The 19,088-nt window shown below is 42.5% G+C and overlaps 1 protein-coding gene across 5 annotated transcripts in view; it reads left to right on the top strand.

The window, feature by feature from the left end:
- The window catches only part of LOC128704834 (zinc finger protein 502), a 37,603-nt gene extending 18,851 nt beyond the window's left edge, over positions 1–18,752 (top strand). For all 5 annotated transcript variants that reach the window (XM_053799984.2, XM_053800000.2, XM_053799976.2 and 2 more), the window contains one exon: positions 7,612–18,752. In XM_053799984.2, coding sequence (XP_053655959.2) covers positions 7,773–9,947 — 2,175 coding nt within the window. In that variant the 5' untranslated portion in view covers positions 7,612–7,772 and the 3' untranslated portion in view covers positions 9,948–18,752. The remainder of the gene's footprint in view (positions 1–7,611) is intronic.
- The last annotated feature ends 336 nt before the right edge of the window (positions 18,753–19,088 follow it).

The following is a 19,088-nucleotide window of genomic DNA, read 5'->3' as shown; positions in this document are numbered from 1 at the left end:
AACTACATCATTGATGTCAGGGTCCTTCATGTAGAACTACATCATTGATGTCAGGATACTTCATGTAGAACTACATCATTGATGTCAGGATCCTTCATGTATTACTACATCATTGATGTCGGGATACTTCATGTAGAACTACATCATTGATGCCAGGATCCTTCATGTATTACTACCTTGGAAGGTATCCCCTGCAGATACAAGGGTCATGTCCTTGAATGATATTCCCAGGGATACAGGGGTTAGGTCCTTTGAAGGTGTCCCCAGGGATACAGGGGTCAGGTCCATGGAAGGTATCCCCTGGTGATATGGGGGATCAGGTCCTTGGAAGGTATCCCCTGCAGATACAAAGGTCAGGTCATTGAAAGATATCCCCAGGGATACTGGGGTCAGGTCCTTTGAAGGTGTCCCCGGGGATACAGGGGTCAGGTCCATGGAAGGTATCCCCCGGGGAAACGGGGATCAGGTCCTTGGAAGGTATCCCCCGGGGATACAGGGGTCAGGTCCTTGGAAGATATCCCCCATGAATACAGGGGTCAGGTCCTTGGAAGGTATCCCCCACGGATACAGGGGTCAGGTTATTGGAAGGTATCCCCTGCGGATACAGGGGTCAGGTCCTTAGAAGTTATCCCCGGGGATACAGGGTTCAGGTCCTTGGAAGGTATCCCCCCCAGATACAGGGGTCAGGTTATTGGAAGGTATCCCCTGCAGATACAGGGGTCAGGTCCTTAGAAGGTATCCCCGGGGATACAGGGGTCAGGTCCTTAGAAGGTATCCCCGGGGATACAGGGGTCAGGTCCTTGGAAGGTATCCCCGGGGATACAGTGGTCTTACTGTATATAGTATACTTTATAATTGTTATTATGTATTTTTCTACTATTTTGGTCTTCTATAGCCATGTGTAATGAATATTTATAATAACAATTATTTTAGTGTAGATACCCCTCAAAAAAACCATACCCCCGGCCGGGATTGAACCCGCGGTCATAGTCTCAAAACTCTATGACCGCGGGTTCAATCCCGGCCGGGGGTATGGTTTATTTGCAATCGTGTCATTACGATTTCTTGAGTCATACCCCTAAAAATATAGAAATTATTCATCTTGGCTTTACTGGGTTATCTTGCCTTATATATCTAGTGTGTTTTGTGGCTAAATTCCACTGTTAGTATCATGAAATTGTAATAAATATGGAATGAATAAGCCATCTTTGAGCCACTTGTGTAGCCTGTTTGCTGGTAGGTGAGCTGGCAGTTGTGCTACAGCTCCTGGGTCCTTTGTTTACTTTTGTTAGTGAGGCGTACTGGTATGTCAGACACAGTACTGGCACCTGCGTATGTACTAGTACGTCGGACACAGTACCAGCATACGTCGGACACAGTACCAGTGTACATGTACTAGTACTTCGGACACAGTACCACCACCTGTGTACTAGTACAGTGGACACAGTACCACCACCTGTGTACTAGTACATCAGACACAGTACCACCACCTGTGTACTAGTACATCAGACACAGTACCACCACCTGTGTACTAGTACATCAGACACAGTACCACCACCTGTGTACTAGTACAGTGGACACAGTACCGCCACCTGTGTACTAGTACATCAGACACAGTACCACCACCTGTGTACTAGTACATCAGACACAGTACCACCACCTGTGTACTAGTACATCACACACAGTACCACCGCCTGAGTACTAGTACATCAGACACAGTACCACCACCTGTGTACTAGTACAGTGGACACAGTACCACCACCTGTGTACTAGTACATCAGACACAGTACCACCACCTGTACCACCGCCTGAGTACTAGTACTAGTACATCAGTACACACACACAGTACCACCGCCTGAGTACCTGACACAGTACCACCACCTGTACTAGTACATCACAGTACACAGTACTAGTACATCAGACACAGTACCACCGCCTGAGTACTAGTACATCACACACAGTACCACCGCCTGAGTACTAGTACATCAGACACAGTACCACCACCTGTGTACTAGTACATCACACACAGTACCACCGCCTGAGTACTAGTACATCAGACACAGTACCACCACCTGTGTACTAGTACAGTGGACACAGTACCACCACCTGTGTACTAGTACATCAGACACAGTACCACCACCTGTGTACTAGTACATCAGACACAGTACCACCACCTGTGTACTAGTACATCAGACACAGTACCACCACCTGTGTACTAGTACAGTGGACACAGTACCACCACCTGTGTACTAGTACATCAGACACAGTACCACCGCCTGAGTACTAGTACATCAGACACAGTACCACCGCCTGAGTACTAGTACATCAGACACAGTACCACCGCCTGAGTACTAGTACATCAGACACAGTACCACCGCCTGAGTACTAGTACATCAGACACAGTACCACCACCTGCATACTAGTACATCAGACACAGTACCACCACCTGTGTACTAGTACATCAGACACAGTACCACCACCTGACACAGTACCACCACCTGTGTACTAGTACATCAGACACAGTACCACCACCTGTGTACTAGTACATCAGACACAGTACCACCACCTGTGTACTAGTACATCAGACACAGTACCACCACCTGTGTACTAGTACATCAGACACAGTACCACCACCTGTGTACTAGTACATCAGACACAGTACCACCACCTGTGTACTAGTACATCAGACACAGTACCACCACCTGTGTACTAGTACATCAGACACAGTACCACCACCTGTGTACTAGTACAGTGGACACAGTACCACCACCTGTGTACTAGTACATCAGACACAGTACCACCGCCTGAGTACTAGTACATCAGACACAGTACCACCACCTGCATACTAGTACATCAGACACAGTACCACCACCTGTGTACTAGTACAGTGGACACAGTACCACCACCTGTGTACTAGTACATCAGACACAGTACCACCGCCTGAGTACTAGTACATCAGACACAGTACCACCACCTGCATACTAGTACATCAGACACAGTACCACCACCTGTGTACTAGTACATCAGACACAGTACCACCACCTGTGTACTAGTACATCAGACACAGTACCACCACCTGTGTACTAGTACATCAGACACAGTACCACCACCTGTGTACTAGTACAGTGGACACAGTACTACCACCTGTGTACTAGTACATCAGACACAGTACCACCACCTGTGTACTAGTACATCAGACACAGTACCACCACCTGTGTACTAGTACATCAGACACAGTACCACCGCCTGAGTACTAGTACATCAGACACAGTACCACCACCTGCATACTAGTACATCAGACACAGTACCACCACCTGCATACTAGTACATCAGACACAGTACCACCACCTGTGTACTAGTACATCAGACACAGTACCACCACCTGTGTACTAGTACATCAGACACAGTACCACCACCTGTGTACTAGTACATCAGACACAGTACCACCACCTGTGTACTAGTACATCAGACACAGTACCACCACCTGTGTACTAGTACATCAGACACAGTACCACCACCTGTGTACTAGTACAGTGGACACAGTACCACCACCTGTGTACTAGTACATCAGACACAGTACCACCACCTGTGTACTAGTACATCAGACACAGTACCACCACCTGTGTACTAGTACACCACAGTACCACCACCTGTGTACTAGTACATCAGACACAGTACCACCACCTGTGTACTAGTACATCAGACACAGTACCACCACCTGTGTACTAGAACATCAGACACAGTACCACCACCTGTGTACTAGAACATCAGACACAGTACCACCACCTGTGTACTAGTACATCAGACACAGTACACCAGTGTACTAGACACAGTACCACCACCTGTACTAGTACTAGTACATCAGACACAGTACCACCACCTGTGTACTAGAACATCAGACACAGTACCACCACCTGTGTACTAGTACATCAGACACAGTACCACCACCTGTGTACTAGTACATCAGACACAGTGTGTACTAGTACATCAGACACAGTACCACCACCTGCATACTAGTACATCAGACACAGTACCACCACCTGTGTACTAGTACACAGTACCACCACCTGTGTACTAGACATCAGACAGTACTAGTACAGTGGACACAGTACCACCACCAGTGTACTAGTACAGTGGACACAGTACCACCACCTGTGTACTAGTACAGTGGACACAGTACCACCACCTGTGTACTAGTACATCAGACACAGTACCACCACCTGTGTACTAGTACATCAGACACAGTACCACCACCTGTGTACTAGTACATCAGACACAGTACCACCACCTGTGTACTAGTACATCAGACACAGTACCACCACCTGCATACTAGTACATCAGACACAGTACCACCACCTGTGTACTAGTACAGTGGACACAGTACCACCACCTGTGTACTAGTACAACAGACACAGTACCACCACCTGTGTACTAGTACATCAGACACAGTACCACCACCTGTGTACTAGTACAGTGGACACAGTACTACCACCTGTGTACTAGTACATCAGACACAGTACCACCACCTGTGTACTAGTACAGTGGACACAGTACCACCACCTGTGTACTAGTACAGTGGACACAGTACCACCACCTGTGTACTAGTACAGTGGACACAGTACCACCACCTGTGTACTAGTACTTCAGACACAGTACCACCACCTGTGTACTAGTACATCAGACACAGTACCATCACCTGCATACTAGTACATCAGACACAGTACCACCACCTGCATACTAGTACATCAGACACAGTACCACCACCTGTGTACTAGTACATCAGACACAGTACCACCACCTGTGTACTAGTACATCAGACACAGTACCACCACCTGTGTACTAGTACATCAGACACAGTACCACCACCTGTGTACTAGTACATCAGACACAGTACCACCACCTGTGTACTAGTACAGTGGACACAGTACCACCACCTGTGTACTAGTACATCAGACACAGTACCACCACCTGTGTACTAGTACAGTGGACACAGTACCACCACCTGTGTACTAGTACATCAGACACAGTACCACCACCTGTGTACTAGTACATCAGACACAGTACCACCACCTGTGTACTAGTACATCAGACAGTACCACCACCTGTGTACTAGTACATCAGACACAGTACCACCACCTGTGTACTAGTACAGTGGACACAGTACCACCACCTGTGTACTAGTACATCAGACACAGTACCACCACCTGTGTACTAGTACAGTGGACACAGTACCACCACCTGTGTACTAGTACATCAGACACAGTACCACCACCTGTGTACTAGTACATCAGACACAGTACCACCACCTGTGTACTAGTACATCAGACAGTACCACCACCTGTGTACTAGTACATCAGACACAGTACCACCACCTGTGTACTAGTACAGTGGACACAGTACCACCACCTGTGTACTAGTACATCAGACACAGTACCACCACCTGTGTACTAGTACATCAGACACAGTACCACCACCTGTGTACTAGTACATCAGACACAGTACCACCACCTGTGTACTAGTACATCACACACAGTACCACCACCTGTGTACTAGTACATCAGACAGTACCACCACCTGTGTACTAGTACATCAGACACAGTACCACCACCTGTGTACTAGTACAGTGGACACAGTACCACCACCTGTGTACTAGTACATCAGACAGTACCACCACCTGTGTACTAGTACATCAGACAGTACCACCACCTGTGTACTAGTACATCAGACACAGTACCACCACCTGTGTACTAGTACATCAGACAGTACCACCACCTGTGTACTAGTACATCAGACACAGTACCACCACCTGTGTACTAGTACATCAGACACAGTACCACCACCTGTGTACTAGTACAGTGGACACAGTACCACCACCTGTGTACTAGTACATCAGACACAGTACCACCACCTGTGTACTAGTACATCAGACAGTACCACCACCTGTGTACTAGTACATCAGACAGTACCACCACCTGTGTACTAGTACATCAGACAGTACCACCACCTGTGTACTAGTACATCAGACACAGTACCACCACCTGTGTACTAGTACATCAGACAGTACCACCACCTGTGTACTAGTACATCAGACAGTACCACCACCTGTGTACTAGTACATCAGACAGTACCACCACCTGTGTACTAGTACATCAGACAGTACCACCACCTGTGTACTAGTACATCAGACAGTACCACCACCTGTGTACTAGTACATCAGACACAGTACCACCACCTGTGTACTAGTACATCAGACACAGTACCACCACCTGTGTACTAGTACATCAGACACAGTACCACCACCTGTGTACTAGTACAGTGGACACAGTACCACCACCAGTATACTAGTACATCAGACACAGTACCACCACCTGTGTACTAGTACATCAGACACAGTACCACCACCTGTGTACTAGTACATCAGACACAGTACCACCACCTGTGTACTAGTACATCAGACACAGTACCACCACCTGTGTACTAGTACATCAGACAGTACCACCACCTGTGTACTAGTACATCAGACACAGTACCACCACCTGTGTACTAGTACATCAGACACAGTACCACCACCTGTGTACTAGTACATCAGACACAGTACCACCACCTGTGTACTAGTACAGTGGACACAGTACCACCACCTGTGTACTAGTACATCAGACACAGTACCACCACCTGTGTACTAGTACAGTGGACACAGTACCACCACCTGTGTACTAGTACATCAGACACAGTACCACCACCTGTGTACTAGTACATCAGACACAGTACCACCACCTGTGTACTAGAACATCAGACACAGTACCACCACCTGTGTACTAGTACAGTGGACTCTCAGTTTACGATATTATATCATTCCAGAAGTATGTTCAGGTGCTAGTACTGAACGAATTTGTCCCCATAAGGTATATTGTGAATTAGATTAGTCAGTTTCAGACCCCTAAACATACACATACAAATGCACTTACATAAATACACTTATATAATTGGTCGCATTGGGAGGTGATCGTAAAGCGGGGGTCCACTGTACATCAGACACAGTTAAAGGGTTAAGTTAATAATAAAGCTAGGTCTAAAAAATGTATATACAGTACACACATTACTTACCTTGAAATATTTTTACCCTTAGCTTATAGTGAGTGCTGAGTATATTTATTGTAGCAAGTCTGGATAAATGAAGAATGACTATAACTAAAAATTGCTGTAAAGTGGGGTCCTCTTGTATAAATGCACTTTTTTTTTACTTTATAAGTGCTGCTCGATTTATGATGGGGTTGTGTTCCAGAGAACCCATCATAAGTACTGTAACTTATTACTGTAACTAAATACCAGTATTGAAAAGTCAGTAAACGAATACACGTTAATCCCGTCCTATTGCACCAAAGTCAAAATATACATTGCATACTAATGACCTTGTTTTTTTGTGTGTGTACCATTTTTTATTACTTGTAAATTATATTATCTTTGTACATCACAAAGAAATATAAATTTGCATTTGTTTAGTAATAAGAGAATTCATGTTTGAAAAAAAATTTCATTTGCAGTGACTTGAATAGAAGATTATATAGAAATGTCTACAATGATATAAATCTAAATAATTTTTTTTTTTTTCAGAGTTCAGTGTCTTCAGTTGTTCAGGAATGCATGAAAGTTCATACTGGAACAAAAAGGTTCTGACAGTGTAAATAATCTGACTATGTTATGAGTCTTCGGGTGCATTATAATTGTTTTTAGAGTTGTTTTTGTATATAACTTTTTAAGGAATTAAAGCAGAGATGAGTTATCCTGACGGTAAATCAAGTATGGGTTATCCCGACAGTAGGGCAGGTATTGGTTATCCAGATGGTAAATCAAGTATAGGTTATCCAGATGGTAAATCAAGTATTGGTTATCCAGATGGTAAATCGAGTATAGGTTATCCGGATGGTAAAGCAAATATGGGTTATTCACATGGTAAAGCAAGTATGGGTTATCCAGGTGGTAAAGCAAGTATGGGTTATCCAGATGGTAAAGCAAGTATGGGTTATCCAGATGGTAAAGCAAGTATGGGTTATCCGGATGGTAAATCGAGTATGGGTTATCCAGGTGGTAAATCAAGTATGGGTTATCCGGATGGAAAATCAAGTACGAGTTATCCGGACGGTAAATCAAGTATGAGTTACCCGGACAGTAAATCAAGTATGAGTTATTCAGACGGTAAATCAGGCATAGGTTATCCAGATGGTAAAGCAAGTATAGGTTATCCAGACGGTAAAGCAAGTATAGGTTATCCAGACGGTAAAGCAAGTATAGGTTATCCAGACGGTAAAGCAAGTATAGGTTATCCAGATGGTAAATCAAGTATGGATTATCCAGATGGCAAATCAAGTATGGATTATCCAGAGGGTAAATCAAGTATGGATTATCCAGAGGGTAAATCAAGCATGGATTATCCAGAGGGTAAATCAAGTATGGATTATCCAGAGGGTAAATCAAGTATGGATTATCCGGAGGGTAAATCAAGTATGGATTATCCAGACGGTAAATCAGGTATGGGTTATCCGGATGGTAAATCAGGTATGGGTTATCCGGAGAGTGAAACAACCATAACATATCATGAAAATGATCCCAATATAAGTTATCTGGAGAGCAAAGTAAACATGAATTTCCAGGAAAGTTTAGCCAACATGGATTTCCAGGACAGTAGCGCAAATGTAAGTTATCAGGAGAGCCTAGTCAATATGCACTTTCAAGAAAGTACAGTAGATGAAAGCTTTGAGGACAGTAAAGCTAATATCACTGTCGGCACTAAAAAAAAGCCTTACCAGTGTCCGGTGTGTTTTAAGAAGTTCTCATTTAGCTGTCGTCTGACGATACATCAGAGGATCCACACTGGGGAGAAGCCCTATCAGTGCTCTGAGTGTCTCAAAAACTTCAAGGATAAATCTGCTCTGACGCAGCATAAAAAAATCCACACGGGGATCAAGCCGTTTCCCTGTTCAGTGTGTCAGAAAAGTTTTAAGAGGAGAAGTCACTTGATGACACACATGAAAGTTCACACAGAACGGGTGACACATAAGTGTTCAGAGTGTCCAAAGCAATTTACAATTAAAACTGCCCTTGATAAACACATGAGAATACATACTGGAGAAAAACCGTATCATTGTCCGATATGTTTAAAGTCCTTTAAGTTTAGCTTTAACCTTAAGACACATCAGAGAGTTCATACAGGGGAGAAGCCGTATCATTGTTCAGAGTGTCTAAAAGACTTTCAGGATAAATCTACCCTAAAACAACATAAGAGAATTCATACAGGAGAAAAACCATATCAGTGTACAGTGTGTCAAAAAGAATTTAAACAAAGAGGTCACCTTGTGACGCACATGAGGGTTCACACAAGAGAGAAACCATACCAGTGTTCGGTGTGTTCCAAAGAGTTTTCTGTAAACTCATCTCTGGTTAAGCACATGAGGCTTCACACGGGTGAGAAACCATACCAATGTTCTGAGTGTTGGAAGTCGTTTCCTCGACACTGCTCTCTGATTCAACACATGGCTCTACACTCGGGACACAAACCATACACCTGTTCTGAGTGTCAGAAAGATTTCTCCACCAAATCAAATCTAATAGATCACATAAAGATCCACACAGAAGATAAATCGTATAATTGTTCAGTATGTTCCAAAAGTTTTTCACGACGATTTCGCTTAGCAAAACACATCCGTAGTCACAACAGAGAACAACCTTATCGGTGTTCAAAATGTCTGAGGGGTTTTTTATACAAAACCAATCTTGTAAATCACATGAGAACTCACATACAAGATAGGATAGATAGCAATGTTCAATGTCTTAAAGACTTCAGGATAATCTCGCCGTATAAGGCATACGAGGACTCTGCCTCCAGCAGGGAGACCTCTGACATGAAGGATACTGATAAAGAAACACAGGATCACAGTGACAATAGTAGTTGAGCTCGACATGTCACATCGAAATTCATAAAATATTTACACTTACGACTGAACGACAATGTAACAAGATGAATTCAGTTTCAACAAGAGTGCTGCTAAAATGCTACCTTTATCACCTTAATAAAGTTAAACTTTACATTAAAGTTCAAAAAACAAATGAAATCTGCCAGCAAAACATTAATATTTATATTTACATGGTTAAAAATTATTTGCAGAAATTTTAACATTGAATTTGGCTGCAAATTTTATGCTACAACCATGAATATTTTTTTATTTAATAATAACATAATTCATGTAGAATCAAGGTTCATGTAAAATCAAGGTTCATATAGAATCAAATCTTGATTATTTCATATAATTGCTACAGTAGATATCTGTACTGCTAGGTCTCAATTAGTGCACATTCAAATACTAGTGTGAATTTCGATGTAATGCAAAATTGATTAATTCTAGTTCTCCCCACAATCTTCAAATATTGCACAAAAATTATATATACCATATTTTCTGGTATATATAAGGTGCGCCTTTTCCCTACAAAAAGTCTTTGAAAATCAGTCTGCGCTTTACATGCTCAAGGTCTGGGTCAAGGGTCGGCTTTGTTATGATTTAGCAGTTGTTTACTAATGTTACAACTGTTTGCAAACATCGTCTTACATGCTCATGCATATTATATGCCGGAAAATACAGTGCCTTATTTTGTGGCATATAAGACGTTTTTTTTTTTTTTTTTTTTTTTTTTATTTTATTTTTTTTTTTAAATCTGACCCTCAAAATTGTGCCCTACACAGTGAAGATCAGTCTTGAGGTCAGGCTTGGGGTCATGGTTGGGATCAGGCTTGGGTTCACGCCTGGGGTCAGGCTTGGGATATACGAATAATTCCATTTAACTGGCTAGAAAATTCCCCTCGAAGTTTATTTGTCCAACACATTTTGTGCAAAATTTGTGGTGCGTCTTATATGCTGTAAAATACTGTAATTCAAATCGTGCGAATTTGAATAATGCGACCAGTCCACAGGATCCATTATTCACACTAATCAAGACCTGGCTGTATTTTAACCCTTTGGCTGTTTCGGTCATATATATACCTCTTACGAGCAAGTGTTTCTGACATATTTATACTCCAAAATTCTAGCGGTTTCAAATTAAGCAGGAGAAAGCTGGTAGGCCCACATGTGAGAGAATAAGTCTGTGTGGTCAGCGTGTGCAGTATAAAAAAAATCCTGCAGCACGCAGTGCATAATGAGAAGAAGAAATTCTGACAGTGTTGTTGGATTAAAATGCCGACTTTGAAGTTTATTTTCATAAAGTATTTATAATTGTATTGTCGTTTTCTTGGTCTCATTTGATAGAATGGAAGACATATTACAGAAATGGAGATGATTTTGAATAGTTTCATGATGAAAAGGACCTTGAAATTCAGCTCAAAGTAGTGGAAATGTTCGATTTTTGCTGATGTTCAAGAGTAAAGGAATCATGCCACGCGTCCGATACACATCAACTGGTGAGTCTAATATTCTTTCACAAGTGCACTCATATTATTTATACCATTTTTACAATAATGCATTAGTCTACATAACAGTAAATCTTCCTATTTTTTATGTGAATAAAAACTCAAAATAGAAAGCAAGAGTAATATAAGAGGGGCCAGGAGATGTGACTGATGAACAGAGAAAATGTTATTTTAGTGCCAGGAATGTCTGCATTGTTTATTCTGGACCCTATTTTGAAATTGGCATCTTTTTTAATTTGCATGAAAATGCCCAAATTGCCAATTTGTGACCACTTTATTGGGTAGTTGAAATTGGTAAATGGACAGTTTCTTGTACTCAATTGATAGAATAAATGGAGTTCTAAAGAAATAGCTTTGACCTTGGTCGACTGGAACAATGGAATTGGCCGAAAATAGGGCTCAAAGTGGGCAAAATTGCCGATGCGTATATATCGCTGAGATTGCTAACTTTGCGAGAGCGTAATTCTGTAAGTTTTCCGTCAAATTTCATACTTTTGGTGTCCTTACCATCTGGAAAAGATTCTCTATCATTTCATAAGTTTTTTTTTTTTTTTTTAGGGGGGGGGGATATTTTGCGACACGAGACACTTCGGGATTTCGGGGTTGCGACAGTCAAAGGGTTAATCAATTGCAAAAAAAAGCACATGTATCAAACCAGTTGAGGTAATTCTCGTTTGCAAAACCTAGTAGTGTGTACACACGGCGTGTTTATATTTATTTAACTCTTTGTAATGTGCGTGAAATACAGGGTGTTTCAAAGAGATGGACCCAGTCATGATATACATGTATACTGTTTTGAAATTGGGTCCATCAGTTTGAAACGTGTATATTACCAGCCACAAGTCAATCTCCGCCATGGCTGCCAAATTCGTTCTTGTGCAATTCCATAAATATTGCATCGGATTGGAGTTTGTAGCATTACCTTTAAAAAAAAAAAAAAGCTTCTCTGTTATTTAGAAGATAAGATGTTTTTATTTTTCAAATTTCTGGACACAGAAGCGGCTTTCAATTTGTGGAATTTTTTTGATAATTTTTTTTCTGACTTTCATCAAAATATATTCAGCAAAAATACTCATACTTCCGTGTGTTCTGGTTATTGTTTGGTTAAAGGGTTGTGGTGACCTTATAGTTGCCGTTTTTTTTTTTTTTCTTAACACATCGACCGTTTCCCACCAAGGCAGGGTGACCTGAAAAAGAAAAACACTTTCATCATCATTCATTCCATCACTATCTTGCCAGAGATGCACTTATACTACAATTAAAAAACTGCCACATCACACCCGTCCTTCAGAGTGCAGCCACTATACTTTCCACCTCCAGTACTCAAGTCCACCTAACCAGTTACTCTGAATCCCTTCCTGTTACTTTGCTCACACTAAAACAGCACGTCAAATCATAAAACCATTTATCTCCACTTCCTCCTATCTAATAGGCTCACACACATTTGCTGGAAGTCAAAGCCCCTCACACACAAAACATCCTTTACCCCCTCCCTCCAACCTTTCCTAGGCCGACCCCTACCCCACCTTCCCTCCACTACTGATTTATACACACTCGAAGTCATTCTTGTTTCATTCCATCCTCTCTAAATGTCCAGACCACCTCAACAACCCCTTCTCAGCCCTATGGTTAATAGTTTTTGTAATCCCACACGCCCTCCTAATTTCCAAACTACGAATTCTCTGCATTTTATTCACACCACACATTGCCCTCAGACGGCATCTCCACTACCTCCAGCCTCCTCCCTCCCTCCCTCCACCGCCTCCAGCCTTCTCTTTGTTGCAACACTCATCACCCATACTTCACACCAATATAGGATCATTGGTACCACTGTACTCCCATACATTTCCCTCTTTGCTTCCATGGATAACATTCTTTGTCTCCACAGATTCCTCAGTGCTCCACTCACCTTTTTTTCCTCGTCAGTTCTATGAATCTCCTCATTGGGGTATATTAACCTAACCCTCAAAAAGCAGCTTAGTAATATTGAGTGGGTATATTCCATTAAAACCTGAATGTAGTGCTTTTGTTAGAGAAGGAGGGGAAGTTTTGTGTGTGTGTGTGGCAAGTGTACTCATTTGTGGTTGCAGGAGTCGAGTCACAGTTACCGGCCCTTCCTCTTTACTGTATGAGAGTGGGTTTGAACTAGGCAAGAGGAAATTAAATTTGTTAATTTTTAACACAGCGGCTGTCACCCACCAAGGGAGGGTGACCCGAAAAAGAAGAAACACTTGATCATCATTCACTCCACCACTGTAAAATAATATTTCTAAGGACATTATTTATAGTATTTGTTAGGTTATTATTCATATATTTATATGTCCTAAGGTAGTAGGTTGGTAGACAGCAACCACCCCGTTAGGTACTACCATCCTGTGGTAATAGGTTGGTAGACAGCAACTTACCAGGTAGGTACTACCATCCTGTGGTAGTAGGGTGGTAAACAGCAACCACCCAGGTAGGTACTACCATTCTGTGGTAGTAGGTTGGTAGACACCAACCACCCAGGGAGGTACTACCATCCTGTGGTAGTAGGTTGGTAGATAGCAACCACCTAGGTAGGTACTACCATCCTGTGGTAGGAGGTTGATAGACAGCAACCACCCAGGTAGGTACTACCATCCTGTGGTAGTTGGTTGGTAGATAGCAACCACCCACAGATGTACTACCATCCTGTGGTAGTACTACTGTCCTGTGGTAGTACTACTGTCCTGTGGTAGTACTACTGTCCTGTGGTAGTACTACTGTCCTGTGGTAGTAGACTGGTAGACAGCAACCACCCAGGGAGGTACTACCATATTGTGGTAGTTGGTTGGTAGACAGCAACCACCCAGGGAGATACTACTGTCCTGTGGTAGTAGGTTGGTAGACAGCAACCACCTAGGGAGGTACTACCATCCTGTGGTAGTTGGTTGGTAGATAGTAACCACCCAGGGAGGTACTACTGTCCTGTGGTAGTAGGTTGGTAGACAGTAACTGCCCAGAGAGGTACTATGGTCCTGCCAGATGAGTGTAAAATGGAAACCTGTAATTGTTTTACATGATGGTAGGATTGCTGGTGTCTTTTATCTGTCTCATAAACAGGCAAGATTTTAGGTATGTCTTGCTACTTCTATTTACACTTAGGTCACACTACGCATACATGTACAAGCATATACAGTGGACCCTAGGATAACGACATTAATCCATTCCAGAGAGCTTGTCTTTAACCGATTTTTTCATTATCCGAATTAATTTTCCCCGTAAGAAATAATGGAAATCCAATTAATCCGTTCCAGACACCCAAAAGTATTAAACAAAATAATATTTTACATGAAATATACATTTCCCTACACAGAAAACAATGAGATATGCAGAATAAACAATACTGAAATGACACTTACCTTTATTGAGGACTTAATGATGAGTGATGAGATAGGAGGGCAGAGGATGGAGGAGTTTACAATTGTTTGGAAGGGTTACCACCCTTCTTTGTTTTTAATGCCACTAGGACCAGCTTGAGAGTCACTGGACCCCTGTCGCACCAAAAATCTGCCCAGAGAGCTCTGCTTCTGGTGTCTCTTTAAGATTTCCCTAAAATGGGACACAATATTGTCATTGTACATGTTGCCAATACAGCCTGCAACAGCTGTGTCAGGGTAATGTTCATCCATAAATGCTTGCACCTTTGTCCACATTGTACAAATGTCCTTAATCTTTGACAAAGGAAACTTCTTCCATCTCTCTTCCTCCTCCTCCTCCTCCTCCTCTGAAGGAAATTCCTGAGCTGTGGTCTGTTGCTGTTGCACCTCAAGCTCTTGCAGCTCTGTAGTGGTTATCTCTTCATTGTCGTCCTCCACCAACTCTTCCACATCCTCATCACTAGCCTCCAACCCCATGGACTTCCCCAATGCCACAATAGATTCCACAACTGGCATAGGCTCCTCAGGGTTAGTCCCAAACCCTTCAAAATCCCTCTCTTGTACACATTCTGGCCACAGTTTTCTCCAAGCAGAGCTCCAAGTCCTGCAAGTCACTCCCTCCCAAGCTTTACCTATAAGGTTTATGCAACTGAGGATATTGAAGTGATCTTTCCAGAACTCTCTTAGGGTCAATTCAGTGTCTGAGGTCACTTAAAAGCACTTTTGAAACACTGCTTTGGTGTACAGTTTTTTGAAGTTTGAAATGACCTGCTGACCTGCTGGTCCATGGGCTGGAGGAGAGTTGTGTTAGGAGGCAAAAACTTGACTTTGATAAAACTAAACTCCCCCACAATTCGCTCTTCCAAGTCTTGAAGCTGAGCAGGAGCATTGTCCATTAACAGGAGGCACTGGAGTGGCAATTTATTTTCCAGGAGGTATTTTTTTTCACACTGGGGCCAAACACGTCATAGAACCAATCAAGGAAACTACCCCTGGTTACCCATGCCTTACTGTTTGCTCTCCACATCACACACAATTTAGTCTTGACGACACTGTTTTTCTTGAACACTCAGGGAGTTTCAGAGTGATACACGAATAAAGGCTTCACTTTGCAATCCCCACTAGCATTACTACAAACCATGAGAGCTAGCCTGTCTATCATAGGCTTGTGTCCTGGGAGTGCCTTTTCCTCCTGAGTAATGTAGGTCCTGTTTGGCATTTTCTTCCAAAACAGGCCTGTTTCATCACAATTGAACACTTGTTGGGGTTTTAATTTTTCAGCCTTTATGTACCCCTTAAAGTCCTGCACATATTTTTCAGCCGCTTTTTTGTCAGAACTGGCAGCTTCACCATGCCTCATCACACTGTGTATGCCACTACAATTCTTAAATCTCAAACCAGCCTTTGCTGGCCTTAAATTCATCAATATGAGCACTATTTGGAGGCATTTTCTTAATGAGATTCGCATGCCTTTCACATATTATTGACTGAGAAACACTATCTCCTAATACTGTAATTGTTTCTTGTTGATCCACACCAACAACAGTCTCTCCACATCTTCGAGTATTTGCGATCTCTGTTTTGTAAGCACACTTGCACCTTTCGCAACAACAGCTTCTTTGATTGCCTTTTTGTTGGCCAAGATAGTAGTGATGGTTGAATGGGGTTTGTTATATAACCTGACCAACTTGGAGACACGCACTCCACTTTTGTATTTTGCGATGATCTCTTTCTTCATTTCAATAGTATTTCTCACCCTCTTTACCACAGGGCTGGCACTAGAAGCTTTCTTTGGGCCCATGGTGGCTTATTTAACAGTTACAAGCACTGAAAACAATGGAATAATACAAAATATGTCGCATGTACATGTGGAATCATCCTCACTGGCTTGTAAACAATGGCACACTGGCTGTACATGGAGTAGCAGGGTGGCTCAGACCGTGCGGACACGGATGAATGTCTTCAACCGAGTTCTTTTTCGGTAACCGAGCCAATATTTTGACGCAAAAATGTGTCGCTATCTGATTTTTTTGTTATCCAATGACATCGTTACCCAAGGGCCCACTGTATATACACACCCCTCTGGGTTTTCTTCTATTTTCTTACTAGTTCTTGTTTAATTCCTCTTATCTCCATGGGGAAGTGGAACAGAATTCTTCCTGCGTAAGCCTTGTGTCTTAAGAGGCAACTAAAATGCCACTAGAATGTATATATTACTAAATTTAAAAGGAGAAACTATCGTTTTTCCTTTTGGGCCACCCTGCCTCTGTGGGATATGTCCAGTTTGTTGAAAGATGAAGGCAGGATAAGGGGTCATCCTAGGAATGGCTGGAGGGTTTTTGTGTGTGAGGGGCTTGAACTTCCAACAAGTGTGCATGAGTGTGTTAGAAGTGACGTGGTTTTTATGACGACATATTGTTGGAGTATGACCAAAGTAACATGAAGGGATTCAGGGAAACCAGTTAGCCGGACTCGAGTCCTGGAGGTGGGAAGTACAGTGCTTGCACTCTGAAGGAGGGGTGGAGATATGTTACAGTTTTTGAACTGTAGTATCAGCACTTCTCTGGCAAGACAGGGATGGAGTGAGTGATGATGACGAAAGAATGTCTTCTTTTTCGGGTCACCTGCTTTGCTCAGACTGACTTTTGTCTGGTAATATACAGTGTACATGTATAATAAGTGTGTTACAGCATGAGAATTGTCTTCAAGAATGTGCTGTACATTGCATTCACAGAAACAGGGATAGATAATGATTATGGTAATAACCTATTTCCCCATTTTTATGGGTTTGGGCATCTTAGTGCCCCATCATCAGGGGGCAGTGTACTACGCTCACCTATAATAATAATGTTTATTTCTACAAGTACATGATACAACTTGTATAGACCATAGCTGACATCACTGACATGCTATATAGAAAGTCCCTGGCTATACAGACCATAGCTGACATTAATGACATACTCTACAGAAAGTTCCTGGTTATGCAGAGCATTTCCAGCGATTTAGGTTAATTTTGTCCCCAGGATGCCACCCACACCAGTCCACTAACACCCAGGTACCTACTTACTGCTAGGTGAACAGGGACAACAGATGTCTTAAGGAAACACATCCCAGTGTTTTCATCCATACCAAGGATTGAACCACAGACCTCAGTGTGTGAGGCGAGTGCGCTACCAACCCAGCCATGGGACACTTTCACTCTGACTCATCTCACATAATAAGAGAATTCTCTGCTTCCCTGTTTCTATTTCACAATTCTTCATTCTAATAATTATCCTGTGTGTGTGTGTGTTCCCTTATTCATTTCATCTCCCTTCTTTAATATATAATGAAATGGTTATAATTATGTATTACTATAATTTTTAAAGGGGTGGAGTGGTTAGCCAGTAGAAAGCCTCAGTCAGACGACCAATAACTCCAGCTGTGGGTCATCATCTGACTAAGACCCACGTCAGGAAGCACTTGTCATGTCTCCTGACAAATCTTACCTAAATTATCCTAACCTAACCTTTCCTTAGCTTACCCAACATTACCTTACCTTACCTTACCTTACCTTACCTTACCTTACCTTTACCTTTACCTTTACCTTTACCTTACCTTACCTTTAAGAAATACATAGAGAAATAATTTAGAAAGTTACTGATGGAGTATGGAGTATGGTTTAAATAAGTGACCCACTGATCAGATCAGATAGACTGGTCCGAACCCTTGACTGGTCCGAACCCTTGACTGGTCCGAACCCTTGACTGGTCCGAACCCTGGACTGGTTTCAAACGGTTTCGTTGTGCACCACCTAGCAGGTTATTAATAGAATATTCAAGAGGTTGCTAGTAGAATTGCAGTAAATCAACCATTCAAATCATTATGAAGCTGTGTGTAGTCTGTGGTCAGTCAAACAAACGGGCTTCCACATGCATAAATTGTCATTTCTGTGGAAATTGGTGTCACGCCCCTTGTGCAGATATCCAAGAACTAGCTACAAGCAGTATTAAAACAGGGAAGTGTTTTTGGGTATGCCCAAATGAGATAAATCTGTGGACTAAAATCACAAGGGTATTAAAAGAGGTCAACATCAAAGCTGCTTTCATAGAAAACCTGGAAGCTTTCTACAACAGATGGGAACATAAAAAGTCCGGGCTGAATGGTACTGCCCTTGATACTGGCCATGTAGTCAGAAACTGTAAGGCTGGAGATGATGTCCTGGTAGTCAGTAAATGGGGGGCTGATAGTGC

The sequence above is a fragment of the Cherax quadricarinatus genome, chromosome 3 (assembly GCF_038502225.1).
Source record: "Cherax quadricarinatus isolate ZL_2023a chromosome 3, ASM3850222v1, whole genome shotgun sequence".
In the NCBI taxonomy this organism is placed as follows: Eukaryota; Metazoa; Arthropoda; class Malacostraca; order Decapoda; family Parastacidae; genus Cherax; species Cherax quadricarinatus.
The sequence above is the reverse complement of the archived record's forward strand: the minus strand, read 5'-3'. Positions and strand labels throughout refer to the sequence as shown.